General features: G+C 46.6%; 1 protein-coding gene across 1 annotated transcript in view; it reads left to right on the top strand.

Moving 5' to 3' along the window:
• Positions 1 to 3,171: 3,171 nt before the first annotated feature.
• Fat4 (FAT atypical cadherin 4) overlaps positions 3,172 to 25,565 on the top strand; it is a 131,014-nt gene continuing 108,620 nt past the window's right edge. The window contains exon 1 of the mRNA XM_057756879.1: positions 3,172 to 8,346. Coding sequence (XP_057612862.1) covers positions 3,172 to 8,346 — 5,175 coding nt within the window. The remainder of the gene's footprint in view (positions 8,347 to 25,565) is intronic.

Here is a 25,565-nt window from a genome sequence, read left to right as displayed (position 1 = left end):
CGCTCCATTCTTATGTCTCTGAGTATTACACCGCGCAGGATTAGCAAACAAAATGGAAGTCTTCTTCAGTCTTTGGACACTCACAGCCACGACTTGTAGTAACGTGTAGATCCAACTTTAATCTAGAAATCTCTTTTGGCTGAATTACAGCCAAATAATGGCATTAAGCGGTATGTGGTTGGCAGCGATAAAATTTTTTTTTTGACGGGGCTTAAAAGCGCCCCCCCTCCCGTAGTTGTTTTTGTTTTTTAAGGGGAGGGGTAAGTTAATGATAGGCATTCGATAGTTATGTAGTCTGAAAAATGCAGCAATAGAGACGCCTAACTCTCTCTGGTCTGCGTCCTGTTCCCCCCTCACACTATAGCTGGGCAAGGGGCAGGAGCGAATGTTCTAACTAAACAAAGGAATTCGCGATGGTTTTAGAATCAGGCTCCATCCTCCTCCGTTTAGGTTACAGGCGGCTTGCATCCTGTATTGTCTTCTCTATTGCTTTTGATTGTTTTCTGACCTCACACAAGGAAAGGCAGTAGGAGAACCTTCCAGAGCCTTTTCTTTGCCCCCATCCCTTGGCAAGAAGGAGGAATTAGCTCTGTAGCCAGATCCCCCTGTCTGCGTTTAATTTAAAGCACGAAACCAGCCACTGTAGCTGCAAGACTTTCTATAACCAGCAGGGGGCAGTGTTGGCTCGCGCTTGAACCCTCTCTGGGCGCCGAAAGTTTGAGGTTTGGAGGGATTCCTGTGGCAAAACTGTATGACATATGCCCTATATTTGCATTGTTTGGCGTCAATTCACATTTTGCAAGTTGGTTCCCTTAAAGGGGAAAATTATTGACCCGATTCCTAGTCACGTTTTTATTTTTTTTTTCTTTTAAAGAAACCTCGCGCGCCACCACACAAATAAGCCGAGGCTGGGGAATCATCTGAGTGCAGTTGGTGATGTGTGACACTTAAAAATTAAATTTAAACGTCACTTTATTTATTTCTATTTTCTTAAAGCTATTCCGCCCCCTCCTGCGCCCCCAAACCAAAACCGAAACCAAACGTTATTAGATTTTCTTTGACCAGAAAATGTCGGGGCGGGGTGGGGGCGGGGGAGCCCTACCGGTGGTCAAAATTCCAGACTGAGATTGTAAGAGGAAACTGTCCCCGCAGAAACTGCCATTGTTTCAGCCGAAGCCCGGGGGCTGGTCTGTGAACCGGATTCCAGCTGGGAGACTAACCAAGCTGCGGGTACCTGAGTGCCCCTCTCTTCCTTTGGGAAGTTGGAGGACTGCTGGCCCCGAGGCCTCGGTGTCCTCTGGAGCCGACGGATAGCGGCTTGCGGCGCGAGTTCACGAGTGGGGTAGAGCTGGGGATCTGCGAGGTCCCGTGGGCAACAGCTTGCTCCGCTCCGGCACTGCCCTGGCTAGGGCACGAAATGGTTAAAGCACAGCAGCGGCGCGCATTCCCAGACAGGCTTTGCCTAATCCTTCCTCCCGCGTTAACAGACCCTCGCCCCCAGCCTTTCTTTCATTTCCCTCGACCCCCTCCACCGAATTATTACCAGCCTAACAGCCTAATGGCACCCCCAGCTCCGGCCACTAAACTTATTTATTTCCAAACCTGACCCCACCCCATCTATTCCGCGGCTGCCTCTTGCTGTGATTGCTCCGACGCCGGCCAAGATTTGACCAAAAGGGAAAATAAATAAATAGAAAGGAGTTGGGGGGTGGTCGCCCCCTTCTTTGCGCCTCCGCCGCGGGGCTCGCCCACCGCCCGCCCACAGCCTCGGAGGCCGCGGTGACGAGCGTCTCCCCAGCCAGTGGGGGCAGGAGGCGAGGGTGGCGGGGACTCCGGGCGGGGCTGTGGCCAATGGGCTGTAGCGGGGCAGGGCCCGCGGGTGACAGGACCAGAACAGGGGAGTGGCGGCCACTGGAGTCCCGGAGCATCGAGGGGCGAGCAAAGTTTCTCAGTCCTGCTCGCGATCGCGGACAGCCCTCCCCTCCGTGTGTGCGCGCGTGTGTGTGAGTGTGTGTGTGCGCGCAGCGGGGAAGGGGCGGGGAGAGTACGAGGGACCCGGAGAGGCAGCGGGGGACTCGCCCGGCTCCAGATCCGCGGCGGTGCCACCTCCGAGCCCTGGCTGCGAAGGAGCGCGCCCACCCGGCGCCCCGTGCAGCTGCACCGCACCTCCGCGTCCCCATCCTCCGCGGAGACCGCGACGGAGGGACCCACCCCTCCCCAAACACAAAGCCTAGCGGATTACAAAGTGAAACTGACCCGGGACAATAAAAATAGAGATACCAGGACAAGGGCGAGGCTCTTTCGAGGGCGCTGGTGCCCGATGACGCCCGGGGAAGAACCCCTGGCATGGTGAGGGGAGGGGACTCGGGGAACCAGCACTGTTGCTGCTGCTGCTGGCCGACCCCCGAGACGCCGAGGAGGAAGGGGAACCCGCGCTCCGTGGATGTACAAATGATGCAGGCGCAGAGGTGAAGGATGCAGAAAGGCGCCTGCGGCAGCCTGAGCTGTACCTCGGGCTCCGAGCTGCGGTGGGCGCAAAGACATCCCGGGTTACCAGCAAGAGGACAGAGTTGAGGGCTGCCGGAGACTCGGTGGGCACGCGGTGCCCCGGGTGCCTCCGCTGCGAAGGGAAGGAGCCCGATCCAGAGACAACCTTCCCAGCTCCCCCGGAGTGAAACCCTAGAGGAGTCTGCACCGCCAGTTTCGCGTTCGTCCGGCGTCCCTGCTCAGTCTCCGGGCTGCAGAGGCTCTGCACCTCTTGGCTCTGTCTTGTTTGGCATCAAGCTCCGGGTAAGTTCTAAAGTTTTTGGAGAGACGTGCATGCAGTGAGTGACTCCTCAGGTCCCCCAAAATCCAGGCCTCATCTCGCAACTCCTCTCCGCGGTCTGGACGCTCAGACTCAGATTTCCAATCCAAGTGTCTGGGGCCTTGAAACTTTCTCGGGAGAGTCCAGGGATGCCCCGCCGCCTGTGGCCTCATCCTCCCCTGCGCTGCGCGTCTCACGGGCCACCGGGAGCCTTCCCTTGAGTGTCTGCCCCTGGCTCACTCTTCTGAACTTCAGAAATCTCCAGCCAAACTGGCTTTTGACTGGCGCCACTCAGAAGCCCTCCGGACCATCCTGTTTCCTTCACCTTGCTTCTCTTCCTCTTACGGTTCCTGGAAACCAGGACCATGAACTTGGCCGCAGACCCGGCTCCCGGCCGCAGGCGGCTCCCGCTACTCTCTCCATCCCTGTGCCAGCTACTGCGAGTCTGGGGGTTGTTGTCTCTGCTCCCGGGCCCAGCCCGAGTCCAAGCGGCCGAACAGCGTCAGGTGTTCCAGGTGATGGAAGAGCAGCCTCCAGGGACTCTGGTGGGCACCATCCCAACACGCCCGGGCTTCACCTACCGGCTCAGCGAAAGCCACGCCCTGTTCGCTATTAACAGCAGCACCGGAGCGCTGTACACCACGGCCACCATCGACCGCGAGAGCCTGCCCAGCGACGTAGTCAACCTGGTGGTCCTTTCCAGCGCGCCCACCTACCCTACCGAGGTGCGGGTGTTGGTGCGTGACCTCAACGACAATGCCCCAGTCTTCCCGGATCCCTCGATCGTGGTCACCTTCAAGGAGGACAGTGGCAGCGGGCGTCAGGTCATTCTGGACACCGCCACGGACTCTGACATCGGCTCCAACGGCGTGGATCACCGCTCTTACCGCATCGTCCGCGGCAACGAAGCGGGTCGCTTTCGCCTGGACATTACCTTGAACCCCAGTGGCGAGGGTGCGTTCTTGCACCTGGTGTCCAAGGGTGGGCTGGACCGCGAGGTCACACCGCAGTACCAGCTCCTGGTGGAAGTGGAGGACAAGGGTGAGCCAAAGCGGCGGGGTTACCTTCAGGTCAATGTGACTGTACAGGACATTAACGACAATCCCCCGGTGTTTGGCAGTTCCCATTACCAGGCGGGGGTGCCCGAGGACGCGGCTGTGGGCTCGAGTGTCCTGCAGGTGGCGGCAGCGGACGCAGACGAGGGCACCAATGCGGACATCCGTTACCGGCTGCAGGATGAGGGAACCCCCTTCCAGATGGACCCGGAGACGGGGCTCATCACCGTGCGAGAGCCACTAGACTTCGAGGCCCGGCGACAGTATTCGCTGACAGTGCAGGCCACGGACCGCGGTGTGCCCTCGCTCACCGGGCGTGCCGAAGCGCTCATCCAGCTGCTGGATGTCAACGACAACGACCCAGTAGTGAAGTTTCGCTACTTCCCCGCCACCTCGCGCTACGCTTCGGTGGATGAGAATGCGCAGGTGGGTACCGTAGTTGCTCTGCTCACCGTGACGGACGCGGACTCCCCGGCAGCCAACGGAAACATCTCGGTGCAGATTCTCGGGGGCAACGAGCAACGCCATTTTGAGGTACAGAGGAGCAAGGTGCCCAACCTGAGTCTCATCAAGGTGGCCAGCGCCCTGGACCGCGAGCGAATCCCTTCCTACAACCTCACAGTCTCGGTCTCGGATAACTCTGGGGCGCCCCCTACCGCCGAGGTTCAGGCGCGCTCCTCCGTGGCCAGCTTGGTCATTTTCGTCAATGATATCAATGATCACCCTCCGGTCTTTGCACAGCAAGTGTACAGAGTGAACCTGAGCGAGGAGGCGCCTCCGGGGAGCTATGTGAGTGGGGTGTCTGCCACTGACGGTGACTCTGGTCTCAATGCGAACCTGCGTTACAGCATCGTCTCTGGAAATGGGTTGGGCTGGTTCCACATTAGTGAGCACAGTGGCCTGGTGACCACCAGTGCTGCAGGGGGCCTTGACCGTGAACTTGCCTCCCAAATTGTTCTGAATATCAGTGCCCGAGACCAGGGGGTCCACCCCAAAGTGTCCTATGCCCAGCTCGTGGTAACTGTCTTGGACGTCAATGATGAAAAGCCCGTGTTTAGCCAGTCTGAAGGCTATGAGGTCTCTGTGGCTGAGAATGCTCCAGCTGGGACGGAGCTGTTGGTTATAGGGGCAACCGATGGGGATCTGAGCGACAACGGGACGGTGCGCTTCTCCCTGCAAGAGGCCGAGGGTGACCAAAGGCTCTTCCGCCTGGATCCTGTATCTGGGAGACTGACTACTACTTCCCCCCTAGACAGAGAGGAGCAAGCCTTCTACTGTCTGTTGATTCTAGCGACAGACCTGGGCTCCCCTCCCCAGTCGTCCACAGCTCAGGTGAATGTCAGCCTTCTGGATATCAATGACAACAGCCCCGTGTTCTACCCAGTCCAATACTTTGCTCATATTCAGGAGAATGAGCCTGGAGGTAGCTATGTCACCACCGTGTCTGCTACCGACCCAGACATGGGTCCCAACGGGACTGTTCAGTACAGTATTTCAGCTGGGGACAGCTCGAGGTTTCAGATTAATGCTAAGAGTGGGGTTATTTCTACAAGAATGGCCCTAGACAGAGAAGAGAAAACAGCCTACCAGCTGCAGATAGTGGCTACTGATGGGGGCAACCTACAGTCCCCGAACCAGGCCATAGTCACAGTCACGGTGCTAGATACACAAGACAACCCACCCGTGTTCAGCCAGGCTGCTTACAGCTTCGTGGTCTTTGAGAACGTGGCTCTAGGGTACCACGTGGGCAGTGTTTCTGCAACCACCATGGACCTCAATGCCAACATCAGCTATCTCATCACTACTGGGGACCAGAGAGGTACGTTTGCTGTGCATCCCGTCACAGGGCAGCTGACCACAGCCAGTGTGATCGACAGGGAAGAACAGTCCTTCTATCAGCTGAGAGTAGTGGCCAGTGGGGGCGCAGTAGCGGGAGACACGGTGGTTAACATCACCGTGAAAGACTTGAATGATAACGCCCCCCACTTCCTCCAGGCAGTAGAGAGCATAAATGCAGTAGAGAACTGGCAGGCAGGACACAGCATCTTCCAGGCCAAAGCTGTGGACCCCGATGAAGGTGTCAACGGCAGGGTGCTCTATAGTCTGAAGCAGAACCCCAAGAACCTATTTGCTATCGATGAGCAAAATGGTAGCATCAGTCTCCTGGGTGCCCTGGATGTTCACACGGGCTCCTACCAGGTAGAAATCTTGGCCTCGGATATGGGCGTCCCCCAGCTCTCCTCCAGCATCATTTTGACAGTTTACGTCCATGATGTAAATGACAACCCACCAGTGTTTGACCAGATTTCCTATGAGGTCACCCTTTCTGAGTCAGAGCCCGTGAATTCTCGGTTTTTTAAAGTGCAAGCTTCCGACGAAGATTCTGGGGCAAATGGGGAAATAGCCTATACGGTCACAGATGGGAACACTGGCGATGCCTTTGGCATATTTCCAGATGGCCAGTTGTACATAAAAAGTGAACTGGACCGGGAACTTCAGGAGAGATATGTGTTAGTGGTCGTTGCCTCTGACCGGGCAGTGGAGCCCCTAAGTGCTACTGTGAATGTCACTGTGATTTTAGAAGATGTGAATGACAATAGGCCTTTGTTTAATAGTACCAATTACACATTTTACTTTGAAGAGGAGCAGAGAGCCGGGTCATTTGTTGGCAAAGTCAGTGCTGTGGACAAGGACTTCGGGCCGAATGGGGAAGTAAGGTATACTTTTGAGGTCGCCCAGCCCGATTTTGAGCTGCATGCTGTCACTGGGGAGATCACCAGCACCCACAAGTTCGACAGGGAGTCACTCATGAGGAGACGGGGCACAGCAGTGTTCAGCTTCACAGTGATAGCCACAGATCAGGGCCTCCCTCAGCCTCTCAAGGACCAGGCCACCGTGCATGTCTACATGAAGGACATCAATGACAACGCCCCCAAGTTTCTAAAAGACTTTTACCAAGCTACAGTATCAGAAACGGCGACCAATCTGACCCAGGTCTTACGGGTGTCCGCCTCAGACGTGGATGAAGGCAGTAACGGCCTCATCCACTACTCTATCCTCAAAGGAAATGAAGAAAGACAGTTTGCTATAGACAGGTTTTCTGGTCAGGTGACTCTCATAGGCAAGTTAGACTATGAGGCGACCCCGGCCTATTCCCTCCTCATCCAGGCGGTGGATTCAGGGGCCATCTCCCTCAACTCAACCTGCACACTCAGCATTGATATTTTGGATGAAAATGACAATACTCCCTCTTTTCCAAAGTCAACACTGTTTGTGGATGTCTTGGAAAACATGAGGATTGGCGAACTTGTGTCCTCTGTCACTGCCACTGATTCCGACTCGGGTGCCAATGCAGACTTACACTACACCATCACAGGGTCCAACAACCATGGAACTTTCAGCATCAGTCCAAACACTGGGAGTATCTTTCTTGCCAAGAAGTTGGACTTTGAGACGCAGTCTTTATATAAATTGAATATAACAGCAAAAGACCAAGGGCGGCCTCCTCGGTCATCCACCATGTCAGTGGTGATCCACGTGAGGGACTTCAATGACAACCCCCCGAGCTTTCCTCCAGGAGACATTTTTAAGTCTATAGTGGAGAACATCCCTCTTGGCACATCTGTCATTTCTGTGACAGCACACGACCCGGATGCGGACATCAATGGGCAGCTGTCTTACGCCATCATTCAACAGATGCCTCGCGGCAACCACTTCAGCATAGACGAAGTCAAAGGGACCATCTACACCAGTGCTGAGATCGACCGCGAGTTTGCCAATCTCTTCGAGCTGACGGTGAAAGCCAACGACCAGGCAGTGCCCATCGAAACCAGGAGGTACGCTTTGAAAAATGTGACCATTTTGGTGACAGACCTCAACGACAATGTCCCAATGTTTATATCCCAAAATGCCCTGGCTGCAGACCCCTCAGCCATGATCGGTTCAGTCTTGACTACCATCATGGCTGCAGACCCCGATGAAGGTGCCAATGGCGAGGTTGAATATGAGATAGTGAACGGGGACACGGACACCTTCACTGTGGACCGCTACAGCGGAGACCTTCGTGTGGCTTCCGCCTTGGTGCCTTCGCAGCTCATCTACAACCTCATAGTGTCAGCCACAGACCTGGGCCCCGAGAGGAGGAAGTCAACCACGGAACTGACCGTCATCCTCCAGGGCCTTGATGGGCCTGTTTTCACACAGAACAAATACATAACCATTTTGAAGGAAGGGGAGCCCATTGGTACCAATGTCATATCCATAGAAGCAGCTAGTCCCAGAGGGTCAGAGGCTCCGGTGGAGTATTACATCGTTTCTGTTCACTGTGAAGAAAAGACTGTTGGACGTCTCTTTACCATTGGACGGCAGACTGGTATCATTCAAACTGCAGCCATTTTGGACCGGGAGCAGGGAGCATGTCTCTACCTGGTGGATGTCTATGCCATTGAGAAGTCATCTGCCTTTCCCAGGACACAGAGAGCAGAGGTGAGAGCTTGGGTTCCTTTATTATTTGCTCTGGGTGGGCTTTATATATGTTATGTATATATGTATATATATATATATATATATACATATGTCTTTGCTATTGTGCATACTCTCTATGATTTAACTGTGTTTTTGTGGCCGCTTTTATAAACAGGGACAACTTGAAAAATGTTGTCACCTACTGACAGTTTCAGAAAAATGCAGCTATCATTCAGGCTACAATAAATAATGAACTTTTTAGAACTTCAATATCCCTCACCTGCAATCATGAGTGTAAGGCTACTGGACAAAGCATTTGCCATTTTCATAAGTGACTAAAGCCCATTTGTACGGACTAACCTAGATTTCTCTCAGTAAGGAAATCAGCTTGGTGGATGGACAGTCTCAGAGTTAAATCCTGGTTCCAAGGTGAAGGGTTTTGCTAGGTCTCTGCGTGGGTTAGGTTTCTGAGTTGGATTTGCTGGAGCCTGCGTGGCAGTTTACACTAGGGCAGCACTGACTTCCCCATCCTCAGCGAGCTTGGCAGATCATAGGCAGTGAGTAATCTCAACGTGGTGAGCCAAGTTTGTGGAGATTCCTGATTTCTTCTGCCCGAGGGGCTTGCAGACGACCTCCTGGCACGGAGGAAATGCTGCTCTTTCTTCCTAAGCTAACTCGGGTAGCTGTGAACAGTTAGATCTGAAGTTCCCCTGTGAGTCTTGGGATAAAAGTGCGCTGCTGTTAGATGCACTGGTGCAGGCACTGGTCCTGTCTCCAGGTGGGGAAGGTTGCCCGGTGCCCGAGTCAGTCTTGAACCCATCCTCCAGAGACACAGGCTGAACTATTGTCTCCGCCCATCCATTAAGCTCCTTCGTTCCAGGGCTGTGTGAAAATTGCCAAGAATGGATACAGCTACCTTCTAGAACGTTTGATTGATATTTTCTGAGTCCCCTCCCTCTCCTGCTTCCCACTCTCCTCAGAGATGTCCTAGCATCTGCCCCTCAGGCAAAAACTCAAAATATCAAATGTGGCTTCTGATGCCTGGCAGGAATTCAAATACAACATGGTGGTAAAATTGAGGCTGTTGTGTTTATTTACTTGCTTTCTCCTTGGGGGAGACCAAGGATGCTTTCATTTTGAGTGCTTGTTTTTATTATTATCTTCTGGAATCCCCTGTGATTATTTGTGTGTGTGTGTGTGTGTGTGTGTGTGTGTGTGTGATCACTAGCTCTATGCATCCTATTGATGGGATCAGAGGGCATTAGTGCTCATTAGAAATATAATTCCCAATGGTGATGCAATTGTAAATGAATTCCAATTTTTCCTTGCACACCTTTCCAGAGAGGCTTCAGGAACAAACTGTATCCTTCCATCTATTTACTACTCTAAAGATTTTAACATCAGTGGTCTTTGGTTTGGATCAGGTCATGATTTATGCATAAATCATTATTGGATTTGTATTTATTCCATCTCTCACTTTCTTCTCTGTAGTTACTTCTGAGATGAACAGCCTCGATTAGTTTAAAAACCCAAATATTTACTGATGGCTGGCAATTAAGTCTCTCTGGATAATGGCTGCATTCGTTAAACAGATGACATAATTAGGTGTTTATTTCACTCAACTGCTTTTTTGGAGGAGAGTGGAGCATGGGAAGGAATGCTCCTGGGTGCCATTAGAAGACCCATCATGCCTGTGACTTATCCATTCCACAGGGGAAGACGGACTTGCCACAAGTGTGCCAGATAGTAATGTCTCTAAAATAGGCATGAAGACTAAAAATAATTGTTACAAATAACTTTTGTTAGGAATGGGGGCAGCATGCCCATTGCTTCTTTAACAGTAGACATTAGTATGAAAATTACTCTTTCAGACTTCAGACAAACCAAAGGAGAATCAATCTGAGGACTAGTGTATGTGTGTGTGCGCGTGTGTGTGTGCAGGCGTGCATGTGTGTGTGTACCTGTATGAGTTTCCATTTCTCTCTCTTTCTCTCTTGTATACACACACACAACACACACACAAACATGTGCACCCATGCATCAGGATACCCTCCGTACACTGAAATTGCTGAAACTGTAAACCAACATTGAGTTCCCATGGTACAGCCACTCCTGCAATTTAAACCAAATGTTTTATTTGTTATGCCCAAAGAGCACTGAAAACAGTAGTTTGGATGTAAAATGTCATGTTATTCTTGCTTGTGTTTCTCCAACATATAGAGTAAGCTGATTTTTTTCAGTTGCTCAGTTGGCTAGTTATGATGCTGCAATGAGAAGCCATAGAGTGTCGACGGCAGAGATGACTTGGGCACTGCTCTTTCCCAGATTCTTTTAATGTATTTGAAAACATGCATTTGTCTGACCTGATAGGGATCTGGGCTGCTTGCTCAGGGCTTCGGCCAGGGTCACACATTCTGTGTGATGAGAGGGTCAGGGGAGAAGATGGGAGCTTGGCCTGCGGTCTGTGGGCACAAGAGATAAACCTTTGGCATTGTTCACTTTGGACACTTGACAAGGGACACACACATTCTCTCCCACCACCTGTCAAAGCTAAAGCTTGAATGCTTTAGCTAAGGCAGGAATACCTCCAAAAGCTGTCGACTGTAATAGGTCAATTAATTGATTAATTAATTTTAATTAAAATTTATTAAAATTTAGAAGTCTGTTTTATTTACAGACTTGCAGCATTGGGTCTCCGTTAGACGCCATGATGACCAGGGACTTTGCTATATTGATCCTTTTTATTTCAGAGTCTCATTTATTACCCAGTATGTGGTAGTGCTGCAAGCTTGTTACTGCTGAGTACCACGGGAAGAGCCAAGGTCAGAACACAGCTCCTTTGAGGATTGAGTTCACGAAAAGCTGTGGGTAAACTTGACCCGTCGGTTGAACAAGGGCAGAGAATAGGAGTTACCTCTGTTCTACAAACGAAATGAGGATTGTCAGAAATTCAAAAGAACAGAGGGAATAAAGGGTGGTCTGGCATAGGGTTACTGTGTGAGTGGAAGAGGGGCTGCAGCTGACCAGGGTCACATAGGCCACTTTCCAGGCCACTGGCCTCTGGACCCCCTTATGCTCCTCTGAAACTCCCCAAGGGCCTTCTGGTTAAGGGTGTGTCTTAGCCATCTTTCTTTACTAGTTGTGGTGGCTTGAATAAGAAATGTCCCCCATGGGCTCCAGTATTTTCTAGCTTTCAGGGGGTGGAGCTTTGCTAGATGAGTACTGGAAACGGCTTTGAGAGCTTATGGCCTCCATCCATTACGAGTTTGTGTCTCAGCTTCCTGTTTGCGGTTGAGATGTGATCTCTCAGCTTCCTATTCCTTGATTTGCTGCCCTGCCTGTCCATCATGGTGGACTTTTAATCCTCTAGAACCATAAGCCAAGGTCAACGCTTTTGTCTGTAAGTTGCTTTCAGTCCTGGTGTTCTATCTATCTCAGCCTCAGAAAAGTAACTGAGGGACTTGTTTTAACAAAGCAAAAAAAAAAAAAAAAAGTTGCTAATTTATTAACATTACATGAAACATAATGTTCTTTTTTTTTGTTTAAAGATGTTACATATTCAAACTTGAAAATTTGAAGTAATAGCTCACATTTAAAATTTTTCTTTGGCCATGACTTACAGAATACAGTAGAAGTCTCAAGCTTTTTGTTTTGTTTTGTTTGTTTGTTTGTTTCCCAGTTAAAATATCTGACATTATTCCAATTCTCAAACAGGTAGGTTTTATGTAGGGTAATGGAAAAGTATTTTGGTTTGGTCCCCTGTTCAGGTAATCGTTGATTTTACCATCTGGAAAGACATCGCACTGGGACTTATTGGCAAGACATCAGGAACTCAGTCAGCAGATTTACCTGTGTAGTTACATGAAAATCTATGCTCTCTGCTACCTTACAAATGGATCTTTGCCTATTTAAGATGTGCAGAAATCTTTAATAAATAAATAAATAAAAAGAAAAAAAAGAAACACACACACACAGAGCTCTAGACTGGAATGGTATCTGATTGATAAATGTAATCTGAAAAATTATGGTAAGCTGGTATTTTCTAATAACACAATTAGGAAGTTTATGAATTCAAAAAAAAAGATGTATCTATCAGCTTTATACAATTCATAAAAAACTGGGGTAAGTGATGGAGACTTTATCAGAAAGGATCTTTATGGTAGGCTATTTTATGAATTTCAAATATACTTGTTTTAAATGATGGATAGATGAATGTTCTAAAGAACATGTTTGTGTGTGCATGAGTGTGTTTATGTGTGTGCATATATGTGTATGTGCTTAAGTGTGATATGTGTGATAGTGTGATGTATGTATATATATGTATGCAGGTATGTATATGTGTATATGGATATATTTATGTCTTCATACATATATGTATCCATGTATGTGTGTCTATTGTGATGTACTCAAGCCTTGCTACTCTGTCAGTTTATTACATATCACAGTTATTTTCATGATGATCGTCCATAGCACACACATCCTTCACATGTTCATAAATACATTGTATCATTAGCAATTGTAATTGCCTTGCTTTATATCAAGTCTCTTGAAATATGTTCCTTTTAATGACAGTGGTGTAGCTGTGACCCATATCTGACCATTTCCCCTCTAAATACTCCAGAGTCCATGAACTCCACTGTATTCTCCTCTTACGCATCTGAGTGAGGCACACAGACCAAGTGGCATCAGTGTGTGCGTGGCGATTTCACTCAGCCTCTCCCCTGCCCGTCTCATGCACACGCATGCAGATCTCAGGCCTCACTGTTTTGACAGCCATGTAGAATCACTGCACACGCATCACGTGTTCTTTACCTTGCCATCCACTGATGCTCACATGGGTTGGCTGGTTTGATAGTCTCGCCACTATACAGTGCTCAGTCAACATGGATGTAGGTTTGTCTCTCCAAGGCCTGCATTTCCTCCTGTCTGGACACATGCAGTGATGGGTTACTGTATCCTGTGACACTTCTCTCTTTAATGTTTGTTCATGACTTTTCTAATGTTTTCTGTGATGGAGTCACCAGTTTGCGTTCCGCTGCTGCTACAGTTCAAATTTTGTTGACTTGGTCCCTCTGGTGGTCCCCACTGAGGTTTTGTGGAACCCTGGAGAGCTGCAGCTTAGTGGGAGGCATTTAGGATATTCAGGATATCCTTAAAGGAGGCCAGTGCCTGCGATCCCTTCCTCTTCCTCCTTTTTCTCTGCCTCATGATGCAGCCAGTTCAGTCCACCATGCCCTTCTAACCCAGTCTGTTGCCTTACCACCAGCCCAAATCAAGGATGCCAGTGGGTCATGAACCACAGCCTCCAAAACTGTAGTCCACAATAAACCCTTTATCCTTATGAACTGATCATCCGAGGACTTTGTTATAGTCATGGGAAGCTGATTAACCCACATGTACGGGTGCATGTGAGTAAATTCTTGCAGCCTTTGTAGCACTAACCTGTTCTGGGTGGCAATAGTTTTAAAGGGGGTGGGGTGTCACTGGCGTGGAGAGTGACACGGACGATCAGGTTTACCTGAGGCTCTTTGACGATGCACATTCTTTACAGACCTGTTGGCCATCTGTTCATCTATTTTCTTCTGGAACTGTTGGGTCTTCTACCCACGATTTAACACCATTGTTCAGTTTGATACTGCTGACATGTTTCAGTTTCTCAAATATTTCCCCAGCTAACCACTCTCAGATTCATCCTTTGTTTTTCCATCTAGAGATTTATCTCTCACGGTGTTGGTTGTTTCTGTCATCCTGAAGCTTTTTAGTCTGATTTGTATGTGCCTAATTTTTATTTTATTTTTTTTTATCGTCTGTATTTTCAAGATTTTAATAAAAGAATGCATGGTCACTATTTTGGAAGGAAGTACACTGGGGGAAGTGTTTTATTCTGATGTTCTTATCGAGGTCTGACCTTCTGTCTTTAGCCCACTTTTACAAGATGAGGAGCCAAGACCTAGCTTGGCTCACACTGCCAAGTGCGCAAGGCTGTTCCCCAGCACCATCCAGGGACGGCCCTGCCCTCCTCCATGATGTGTTGTTCTTGCAGCCATTGGTCATTGCAGGCCAGCCCATCAGCAGTGTGTGACTTTGCCTCCGTGCTTGCTGTCCTCGTCCAGCGACATGGCCTCTGTTTTTGTAGTGACACATGACAGTTGGCTTGCAGAAAACTCTTTACATGTATTGACTCCCAACCCGCCTGGGGATGCTTAGAAATTATTCATAATTCAAAATTTTACTTGTTAGCTCAAAATTTACCCTAACATTGTCAGTTATTTTGCTTGAGGTGTCAGATTCCCTTCGCTCGTGATAAACGTGAGTGAGTAGTTTCTTTCAGGGGCTCTTCATAGTGGAAATGCGCTACCCCAGACAGTGACTTCCTAGGCTCATCCCGTAGTCAGAAGGGCCTTATTTTACACAACTTCAGTCCTCAGCCAGGTGCCGATCAGTGATTCTCTGTGCACACGTAACACAGAACACTGATAAGGCGGCATTGAGACTGGAATCTGCATTTACTGCAACCGATAATTGTGCTGTATTCTAAAGAACGCTTTTTACGTTTTGGTGAAACTGGCATCCAGGTTTACTATGAGCACTGGTGTGACCCTGATGCTGACCTCTGACCTCATCCAGGTGAACATATCCAGATAAATACCTCTGTACCAGCCTAACTCCTACACACATGCTTGGACTGTGTTTAGCTGATACTAGAACGAGCTTTAGCAATTGGATAATCTATTAATTTTCACAGTGAAGCCATATTGATGATGAAGAGAAGATGGGGCTGCTGGGTTCTGGACAGTAAGTTAAGGAATGATTTTATTCCAGGCAGTTTAGAATTAGAGTTGACTCGCGTTAGGTGAAATGTCTCAATGGGCTAAACCTGGGCCTGATTAAGAAGAACTAAAGCACCTGAGATGAGTATCAATGGCAGAGGTGGGAACAGTCTAGCGCTTCTGAATTTTAGTGATTGACAGATGAAGACTTCTCATCCAGGAAAGGAATAACTGGTAAATGACAGGGGCCAGTGTAGATCAGAATGTTCCTTAAAGTAACCCCAAAATAGAATATGATGATATTTCCATTTCTTTGGGTGGGGAAGGGGAGTTTCGAGGTAGGGTTTCTCTGTGTAGCTCTGATTATTCTGAAACTCACTCTGTAAACCACACTGGCTTCAAACTCACCAAGATCTGCCTGCCTCTGCCTCCTGAGTACTGGGATTAAAGGCGTGTGCCACCAGGGCCCGTGATGATATTTTATAATGGCAGTCTTTCAGTAGTCTGTGTAAGAGCGGCCCATGGAAAGAGAGTGGAATACAGAAAATGAAGATAAGTGGGAAGAATTATTACATAAATCTCCATTACAAAATATTCTCAGATGAGATAGAAGATTGAAATGCCTTCTTCCTACCCTGTTACCTGAGTTAGATCCCAAAGAGGGCAGAGGGAACCAGATCCAGAGTTGTCTCTGACTTCCACACACACACTGTGGCACAACTGCACACCCCTAATAATTATTGCAATAATAAAAATGATAATACATATGTAATGACCTATTAGCCATATACTCCTATTGTACAAAGCGTGGGATTCCCCCCCCCCCCATGATAGAATTAGATAATGAAGTCAAGATGGTAAACAGGGATCCAATTGGCAGATAATTTACATATGGTCAAGATCTGCCTCTAGGTCTTCTTCATGCATTTACGAAACACACCGAGTAAAACTAAAGAAGATTCCAGTTTAAGGAAAGATCAGGAGCCATTTAGAAACGCGTAGGGCAGTGAAGTGACCACAGTCTTTGAATTTGTTCCCAACAGTGCTCACCCCCCCGCAACTTACTTTAAGAATTACATATTCTTTCTCATTCTTGTAGATACACGATTTGAACGGTGTAAAACCTTTCCATTGTTCTAAGGATTTCCACACTACTTTTCTTGTAAAGCATCAGGCAGTGGATAAAATACTTGATATGGTCTCTAGCCATCTGCAGCCCAGCTTGTTTCTACTCATTAAGAAGTAGAAACCGCTAAAGCCAACGCTGTAAGCTAGCAGAACCACTGAACACAAGATGCTGTTTCAAAGATGGGACACGGCTTTGAACGTTACAAATGACTCAGGGTAACTGCTGCATCCACTCCTCCCCTGGAGGATGCCTGACCTACTAGGGCAGTGACAGGCTGGCTAGAGGAAGGGAGTGAGGATGGCAGAGAGGCCCAGGCTTCGAGGGCTATGAGGACTTTGCTGCCTCATTTGGAATGATAGCTAGATTGGCAGTGATTGGCAGTCTGTTCATATGACAGATGTGGGTGGCAGAGGTGTCACAGAGTGGGAATGACCCCCTTCCAGCCTGCGCTCAGGACAACCTCCGAGCTACAGCCTGAGACCCCAGCAGGCCTACGAGCCCCACAAAGCCTTCTCAAATGAACGCTGAGTTAAACTTGAAGCAGGAAGTTTGTGAAAATGTGGCTCACAGACAATACTTCTCTCTCCTCTCCCCTTGCATGAAACTGTCACGGTCCCAGCTGCTTCCAAGGCATCATTTACACTCAAGAAAAATGGAAGTAACCTTCTTTGTACATGACATCTCTGAATTTTCCATAGAATCTTCAGGTATTTACTGCATTTCGTGTTCTGGAGAAGCTGTATGTCTTTAAATTTCGAAGTATATTAAATATTGTCCTGCTTATTTTAAATTTATAGCAATTTTCCGATTTGTGACATTTTTACTAGAAGTAGTGTATAAAAACGAGGCCCACAGTTTATCCTTCGCTTTAATGATAGTTTTAAATGTGATTATGTGATATGTGTGTATAACAATGGAGCTTTGAACCATAATTGCCGCTGGATGTTGCCGAACTGCTTCCGTGCCCCTGGCAGGGCAGTGGGAGCCACTCAGAATTCTGCTAGTGCTACTAAAGTTGACTCATTGTCTTCTTTTTAAGATAGTGTATTAAATCACCCGCTCAACCCATTAAAACAGCCATTCATGTTTGTGTCTAAGTGGGCTTGGGCCGCCTGTGTTGCGAAGCCAGCTTACTGTTTTATTACCCTGCATAATAAAATATAGAAATTATCTTCCCGTCGAGGTCGTAATTAGTTGCAAGTAAGTAATGAATCTTTAGTGTCCTGAGCCCAGGGCCTGGCAAACTGAGAGTGCCACTTGACCCATGGCTTATTGAGAAATGAAGGATGTGGGAGAGCAGTTTTTCTTCATGGGATAAGATGGCTTAGGGCACGAGGGTTATTCTAGCTTTCCAAAAACTTGGGTCGAACCAGTGCAGACAGCTGGTGTGATAGAGGCGGCCATTCCTGTATCCTCTACTTTGTGTATAAGCACAGATGGACGGATACGGTATAGGCGGCCATCCCTGTATCCTCTTCTCTATGTCTAAGAGCAGACATGTATATGATGAGGTATATGTGGCCATCCCTGTATCCTCTTCTGTGTGTACCAGCACAGATGGCTGATGTGATGGAGACGACCATCCTTGTACCCTTTTCACTGTGTATCTGTGGAGTTCATCAATGCCTTTATAGTTATGAAAAATGTTTGTCATTCAGCATCCAAGAGCAGATACACCAAATGAATCACCTTTGTTTAAACATGGTGGTAGATGCTGGATTGGGAGGTGGTGCTGGGGGTGAGCTGTAGCAACACAGGAGAAGGGTGATTGTGTGGGACAGAAGTTTGCCACACTTGCCGAGTGTTAACTTCATCACATTACGCACTTAACTTTTTAGTTCATCTCATCCTCCTGTCTTAGAGACTGTTTGAAGGAGACACCCAAGCAGACCCCTGGGGGTCAGCGGCCAGGCTTCCCAGCCTCCTAACTCCAGCCTAAGTATGAAAGTCTATCTAGATAGCACCTGAGAAACACAGCTGACATTGACCTCTGGCCTCCATTGCTCTTAAATATGAATGCTCTCTCTCTCTCTCTCTCTCTCTCTCTCTCTCTCTCTCTCTCTCTCTCACACACACACACACACACACACACACACACACAAATGAAAAATATTTTTTAAACGTGACCTAAACAGGTTCTATTGGTCACTAGAACATGAGACAAAGTGTGAATAACTTGGGAAATGAAGCCACAGTTTAAATTTTATCTTTGTTAAGTATGGTATTTCCTAAAGTCAATTTTTCCATCCTCCATTAACAAATTTGATATGCATTTCAATTTTGGGAGAAACAGTCAACAGAATTTGAGATTTACTTATCTATGTAATATATATATATATACATATATATGTATATACACACATATACATATATATATACATATATATGTGTGTTCTCTGTCTTCACATATATCTACATTCCTTAAGAGGGCATTGGATCTCATTATAGATGGTTCTGAGTGGCCACAGGGTTGCTGGGATTTGAACTAGTAACTTCTGGAGGAGCAACTAGTGCTTCTAACAAGCTATCTCTCCAGGCTCCTGGTCAACAGAATTTGAAAAGGGGAGTAACTTGCTCAAAGTCTTACCTGCAGTGGGAACCTCAGGCAGGTGCTCAGCCTCCTCCAGCCTTGTGCCTTTGTCTCCTAGGAGGAATACAATGCAACCTTTCTCTAAGCCTTGGGAGGCAGTGTATCTCACAGTAGTGTGAATTGTTCCTGAAGGTTTCACTAAGCCTTGGGAGGCAGTGTATCTCACAGTAGTATGCATTGTTCCTGAAGGTTGCTTGACTCACCGTTGAGGTTCCTGCATTTGACTATTTACTCCTTGTGTGGTCCAGAAGGCAATGATTCCACAAAAATGTAAACAACCACTGGTCAGGGAAATAGCTACTGTTCACACGGGGATGGTGGCGACACATCCAAGGACACTGTGTGGATGGGGAGAAACCAAGCATTTAAATTTCAGGGAGTTATTAAGGATACACATTAAAACATCCCTATGGTAATTTTCTTCATTACTTGACATCCAGCACAAAAATAACATTTAAATGACACCAAGTGTCAAGTGAGCAGGAGGGCAAAGCTCAAAACAGAAAGGATTTTAGCTAAGAGACCAAAGTGAATTCTGTTTTAAAAATATTGGTTTTTTTGTTTTGTTTTGTTTTGTTTTTGCAGACATTTACTTTAGGTAACAAACAAAATCCGTTTTGTAGTTTTTATGTTGCAAACCCAGATGAGCATCCTTTAGTTCATAGGCTTTCTGGATACCTCTTTGGTGTCAAAGACCTTTTGAGGTTCACTCCATCTAGGGGTTGCTATAAAATATTGAAAGGGACATTGAATTTTCAGCGACTATCATGAAGGAGACTTCAGGCCAAGTTCAGGCTCTAATGACCTTTGTTCTAGCTCACTCTCCTATAGGAATATTTCCTAACAGTAAATCTTGAAACACTCTCATCTGATGGCTGCACACTGCAGTCTCTACATTCTGTTTCTATGAAGAATTATGGTGGAAAGTGCCCATTTTGTTCTAGTTTTCTCACTCTGGTGCCCTTTTTCTTTGTGCTGTTGTGGAAGAAATGAAGCAAGAGTCTTCTTCTTTGTTTATTTTGTTGTCAAAACAACTTCTCTAGAAATAAAAAGTCCAATGTGCAATGACCCCGAAGGCAGGCTGGACACCTTCCATACTGAACAGTCTTCATTGCTAACTTGACACAAGTTACCAGGGAAAAGGGAAGCTTTGCTAAAGAACATATAAGACTGGCCTATGCGCCTGTCTTGGTTGATGACTGATGTGGGAGGGCCCAGCCCACTACAGATGGCAGCATCCCTAGGCAGACGGTCTTGGACTATGTAAGAAAGCCAGCGAGTTAAGCATGAACCAGGAAGCAAGCCAGTAAGTACCTTTCCTGCATAGTTTCTGTTTGAATTCATGCTCTGATTTCACTCAGTGATGGACTGGTACCTGGAAGTGTAAGCTGCATACACTCTTCCCTTTCAATGTTTCTTTTGTTTATTGTGTTTTATCACACTGATAAAAATTGACTAATGTATTCCATTTCATACAGAGATTATGAGCAGCCGTGACCACAGGAGCCCATTGTTTTGGATAGACTTGGATTCAAGTTCATTTGTTTCCAAAACTTTTGTTCTTTCTAATACACTTCTGTGATCTTAATTGCTACACATCATCATAAATTATCACATGACAATGCCATGAAAGATGAAGCCTCAAGAAATATGTAGACAATGATTGACAGCACTGGGGCTGGCCCATATCTGGTTTTGTTTGTAGGTTAGTGAAGACTCCCTGGTTTTTAAATCAGAAAATATGTTCAATCAACATTTCTGTGAAGGAGTTAATAATGCTCACTTTCAGAGAGCATGACTATATCACATTAAATGAAGCATTGATTAGTTGTAAAGGGAAGTATAGCATATAAATCAACACAATGAGGGAGAATGTCAAGCTCAAGGCTTGCCTGGGCTTCAAAGAGGGACTGTGGCCAAAAAGCAAAACAAAGAGAGAACAGGAAGGCCATGCTTAGAAAACAGAAATTTCGTATTTTTTCTGGGTCGCGTTTATAGTTAGCCGAATTGAATTTGGATGTTAAGCTGACTTTGAAGGAGATTTTCTACCATGGCTATACCTAAGCGTGTCTCCTAATTCAATGCTCAGACATGAATGAGTTGGATTTTGCTTTCTTGCGGTGGTTGTGGGAGGAGAGTTTAACTTCAGCAGCCTGTCTGTTAATGAACACAGACTTATTACGGGTGGAGGAGATAATAAGGAACCTAACTGTAATTAGGGATTAATGATGGGACTCATATCATGCAGACATGTGGCAGAAGACACATCCATGACACCAGAAAAGGCCTAAGGTGATGAACCCAGAAGTTGTGCAGGTACAGCCAAACACACAGGTGTAAAGATTCCAGCCCGTGGATGATTGGCCAGTAGATTTTAAGCATGTGTGGTAGGCATAACCACAGGAAGCACTCAGTGCCATGGAACGCTCACCTCATAGTGACCAGGAAATGAAAAGAAGGAAGAAAGGCCCATTTCCCCTTGTAGTGACCAGGGAACAGAGAGGTAAGAGGAGGGCCACTTCCTCATGTTCTCTTAGGGCACTCAATACCTGAGACCCCCTGCTGGGCCTAAGTTTTTATACCTTCCCCTGCTTTCCCATATTCTCAAGATAAGGACCAAGAGTTGGACTGTAGACTTCAGACCTAGGAAATCTAGACGAGAAATACAGACTGTCTGAGGCGACGCAGAGTAAAGAGAGAAAGAAGTGCTAGTGTGTAGCTGCCTCTGCACAGGGCTGCCTCTCTGCACTCTGTAACTTAGCAGTTGGCTCCTTTCAAAAGTTTACTCCCTATTGCTGGTTTGAGGAACGAGAACAACCAGGAGAGTCACCTGAAACAGATTTCTTCATCCCAGCCTTCAGACAGAGGCAATGTAGAGAGTTTTCCAGGGTTGTTTTGGCAGAGGGTGAAAACCACTTAGGATTTCCAGTTTTGTAGTGAGGTGGAAGACAGAGATAGGAGAATGCTAGCTGTACTCCTTGACCTTGGCCTTGGGTTCGAGTCTACTTGTCTGTAAGCAATAAACAGAGACTACAGAACCAGAGGGGTTGTAGTTGAGCCTTATTCTCCTATTTATTGTGAATAGCTGGCTGTGACCTCCTGGTTCTCCACCTCACCCCTTTTTATTCCCCCAAATACTACTGAATGCTGTGGCATCAAGCTGCCTCACTTCAAATCCACACTGGCAACATGCAGGAAATCTATTGTAAAAACCCCAGTATTCTGTCAGGAAACCTAGAAGACTGCCACATTGGGTGGTGTCTACAGTTGATTTCATTGACTCGCTATTATTAATCCCACATAAGCTTTTAGTGTTTGTGGTGGATAATTTTGGTTGTCAACTTGCCCCAAGTGGGACCTGTCCTGAGGAATTACTTCATCTGTCTGGCTCTTGGACATATCTGTGGCTCATTTTCTTAATTGCTAACTGACGTAGGAGGGCCCAGCCCACTGTGGGCAGTGCTATCCCCTAAATCAGGCAATCCTGGCCTGTATAAGAAAGGCAGCTGAACAAGCAGGAAGGAACAAGCCAGGAACATTTTTCCTACAAGGTGTCTGGCTTCAGGCACTGTTGACCTACCTCAGGACTGAGCTGTTCCTGCATTTTTAAACCAAATAAACCCTTCCTCCCCAAGTTGCTTTTAGTCAGAATCACAGAAGCAGAAAGCAAACCGGGGCAGTGTTAGATTTAGATAGGGATTTCCTGAGTTATTTGACCTGTGCGAAATGAAATTAATTTCTTTGTCTCTATAATGTAGCATCTGTTAGAAGTTGCCTATCCTTGTTCTACTGCATTTTTAAATAATTTAATAAGAAACATCATTATGTCATTAACTGGGCACCAGCTTCATTCAAGAGGTTTTCTCCCACATCCAGGTCTAGAATGTTGTCCCTTCTAATGCCTGTCTTCCCTTCTTGCTTGAGTCCAGGCCCACCCTGTGCTGTTGTAATTGCTGCCCCCTTTCTCTCCTTCCTGTTTGAAATGAGGTCCACCCTGTGCTACTATAATCTCTGCTCTCCAGAAACCCTTCTTCCAGAGTTCCTGGTCATTTGACTCTTTAGATACCGTATTCGTAGAGCTCACTCAGGAAATGCAATTACATACTGATTTTTACACCATTTCTAGTTATACTAGCAGGTACTAAGCAGTTACTCTGCAGTTATTGAATATGACCAATGAGCAATAATAAGCTCCCATCCCTGAGGCAGTAAGTACTAGCATTCAATAATAACAGATGGCTGCTTATGCTCATGCATTGAAACTTAAAATGACGCGTAGAAAGAAGTTCAGTTGTTGGGACTGTCTTACAGATGACGGAACGGGAACACGGGAAGGATAACGTAGCCGCACAGGTGCTAGGGCTGGACCAGGACTAGGTTTGAGCTGTGGCTCTAGACAACTGTACAGTCTGACTGTAGTTTCTTATAGCTGTGTCAGAAACATGCTTAGCTGGTATTTTTTATGGTAATTGGCATACATTGCTATTGTTTTTCTTCATATGCGTCTGTAACATAGGTTAGAAATACCACTTTAAGTTATTTTAGAATGAGCAATAAACAAAAACGATGGAAACGCAGAAGTTTGCTTTCAATCAAGGGAATGTGGGCAACGGTCATGAAAATCCTGATTTATAAAAGTACTGGAACTTAACAAAATACTTTTCTCCATTTTTTAAAAATCAGGTCTTTTAGCCGTTAATCTATATGTTCTTTAATATATTTAATATAAATAAAGCAAAATTTAAAGTTTAGAAAAGTATTTGACTCTTATATGCAAATGTTTTAATTTGATTCATTCTCGAATGTTACTATTCATGAGAATTCTTTACGTGGACACTCATTTATAATGTAAATTATTCTCAAAAGTTAGGGAAAATCCTTGAGGTAAAAAATGTGAATCAGACCTCAAGAGGTGTCGAGGAGATGGAAATAGCACATGGGGCACCTTAGCAAAGATCCTCTTACAGAGAGAATAGCACATGTGCCAATGCCAAAGGGTAGCTCCGAGGGCAGCCAGCCTGGCTCTGAAAGACCAGCGTCAGCACTGACAGGAGTGACAGCGAATTGGAAGCAAGCTGTAGCCAGGTTCTGGTGTCAATAACAGCTGCACCCTTTGTGTGGGGGCAGCAATAATAGCTGCACCAGTGGTGTGGGGCAGCAATAATAGCTGCACCAGCGGTGCGGGGGAGGAAGTAGAGAGGTGCGGGAGCAGTAATGACGCTTGGAGGTGCTGCAGAAGGAGCAGCTGTGGTGCATTATGGACACAGCAGCAGCCGCAGTTGTGGCAGGTGCTCTAGCGTGTACTGTGAAGGACAGCCGAGGCAGAAACGTGGGGCCAGGGAAGCAGTGGCTACAGAAGCTTTCACGGGGCACCGGGCGGGGAGCTTAACCACTGCAGGAGCATAAAGAGCTTGAGCAGGAAGATACCAGCGGAGAGCTGCTTTTTCTGATGTAAATGCTGTCCTAAACTCCTGCAGGATTTCGGCGTTAGTGAATCAGTTGTCGCAGGAGTCTGTTGTCACAGTTGTTTCTGATGTATAAGGCCAGCTTAGCTGAGGAATCGGGAGAGGAGGAGGTGAGAAAAGTACCTTGTTCCCAGTACAGGAAACAAGGAAGGCCCTGTAAGCCGCCCAAGGAGAGCATGTACGATGGACTGAAATCAAAGCTTTCCTTGCGCTCATTAAAAGTGCCACTTTAAATCCTTTTGGAGTGAGTTAATGTATGCAAATGGTTTCACTGTGTGGGTGTACAAGTCGTTTTTAAAGCACCCGAGGTGCCCTTAGAAAGTCACTATCTGGAATTTTTCTAAGATTACGTTTTGAAACGGACATGGGAGACGGAGGACTGTACCGTCTGTGACTGAGAAATGAAGATTGCTGTAGAGTCCCAAACTCTCCCAGTCCTCAGCTGGCAAAACCGTGAGAAGACTGTAAGGTCCGTTCAAAAGGAAGTTGGTTGGTGATGGGGTGGAGCTTGCAAAAGAACTTACCAGAATCGATCACATCCTCAGATGAGTTTTAAAGTTTGTACCGATGTGCTTTGGGATTCCCTTATATTCTTTCCCATCTAAAGACTATCCACCCTTACATAGATAACAGGATAGAGTAGCCTGCAACCGTCATTGCACAAGCAGTAGCTTTTAATGTAAAGTCTGCACGGACAGAGGAAAGGAACACTTGAGAAGAAGCCGCATTCAGCATAATTGAAACGTGGTTAGCCATCTGGGCGCTGGGAGCAACACAAAGACATTTGGTATTTTAAGTAGCGGATTTGGAATTAAAGCTGGGTTCTTTTGTGTCTTTCAAGAACATTGATTTATTGAGACGATGCATGGCTCTCCATCATACATGAAAGATTAATGACCTTCTAAATGCCCTTTCATTCATTCTGTAAAATGTTCAATACAGTTAAGCAAAAAGAAATCTTTGAGGGTATGTAAACCAAAGTGACAGCAAATCTCCAAAGTATTTTGCTCCATCATTCACCAAATGGTATAAAATGTAAGTTTTTCTCTAGGAAGATAAACCCACAAATACAAAAACAAACAACAAACAAACAAACAAACAAACAAAAAAAAACCCAAAACCAAAAACCCTGGTTACTATGAATGTTGCCCAAATAATGAATAAATAGATTTATGATTATATCAGTATTGTACTAAGTTTATAAAATAAATTTCTTTTTTGTTTTTGTTTTCCAAGACAAAACTTCCGGTAAATCTAGTGATTAGTCTGTGAACTTCAACAATTTC

This window comes from Chionomys nivalis, chromosome 24 (genome assembly GCF_950005125.1).
Source record: "Chionomys nivalis chromosome 24, mChiNiv1.1, whole genome shotgun sequence".
Classification (NCBI taxonomy): Eukaryota; Metazoa; Chordata; class Mammalia; order Rodentia; family Cricetidae; genus Chionomys; species Chionomys nivalis.
Note: the sequence above shows the minus strand (reverse complement) of the source record. Positions and strands in the feature narration are given on the sequence as shown.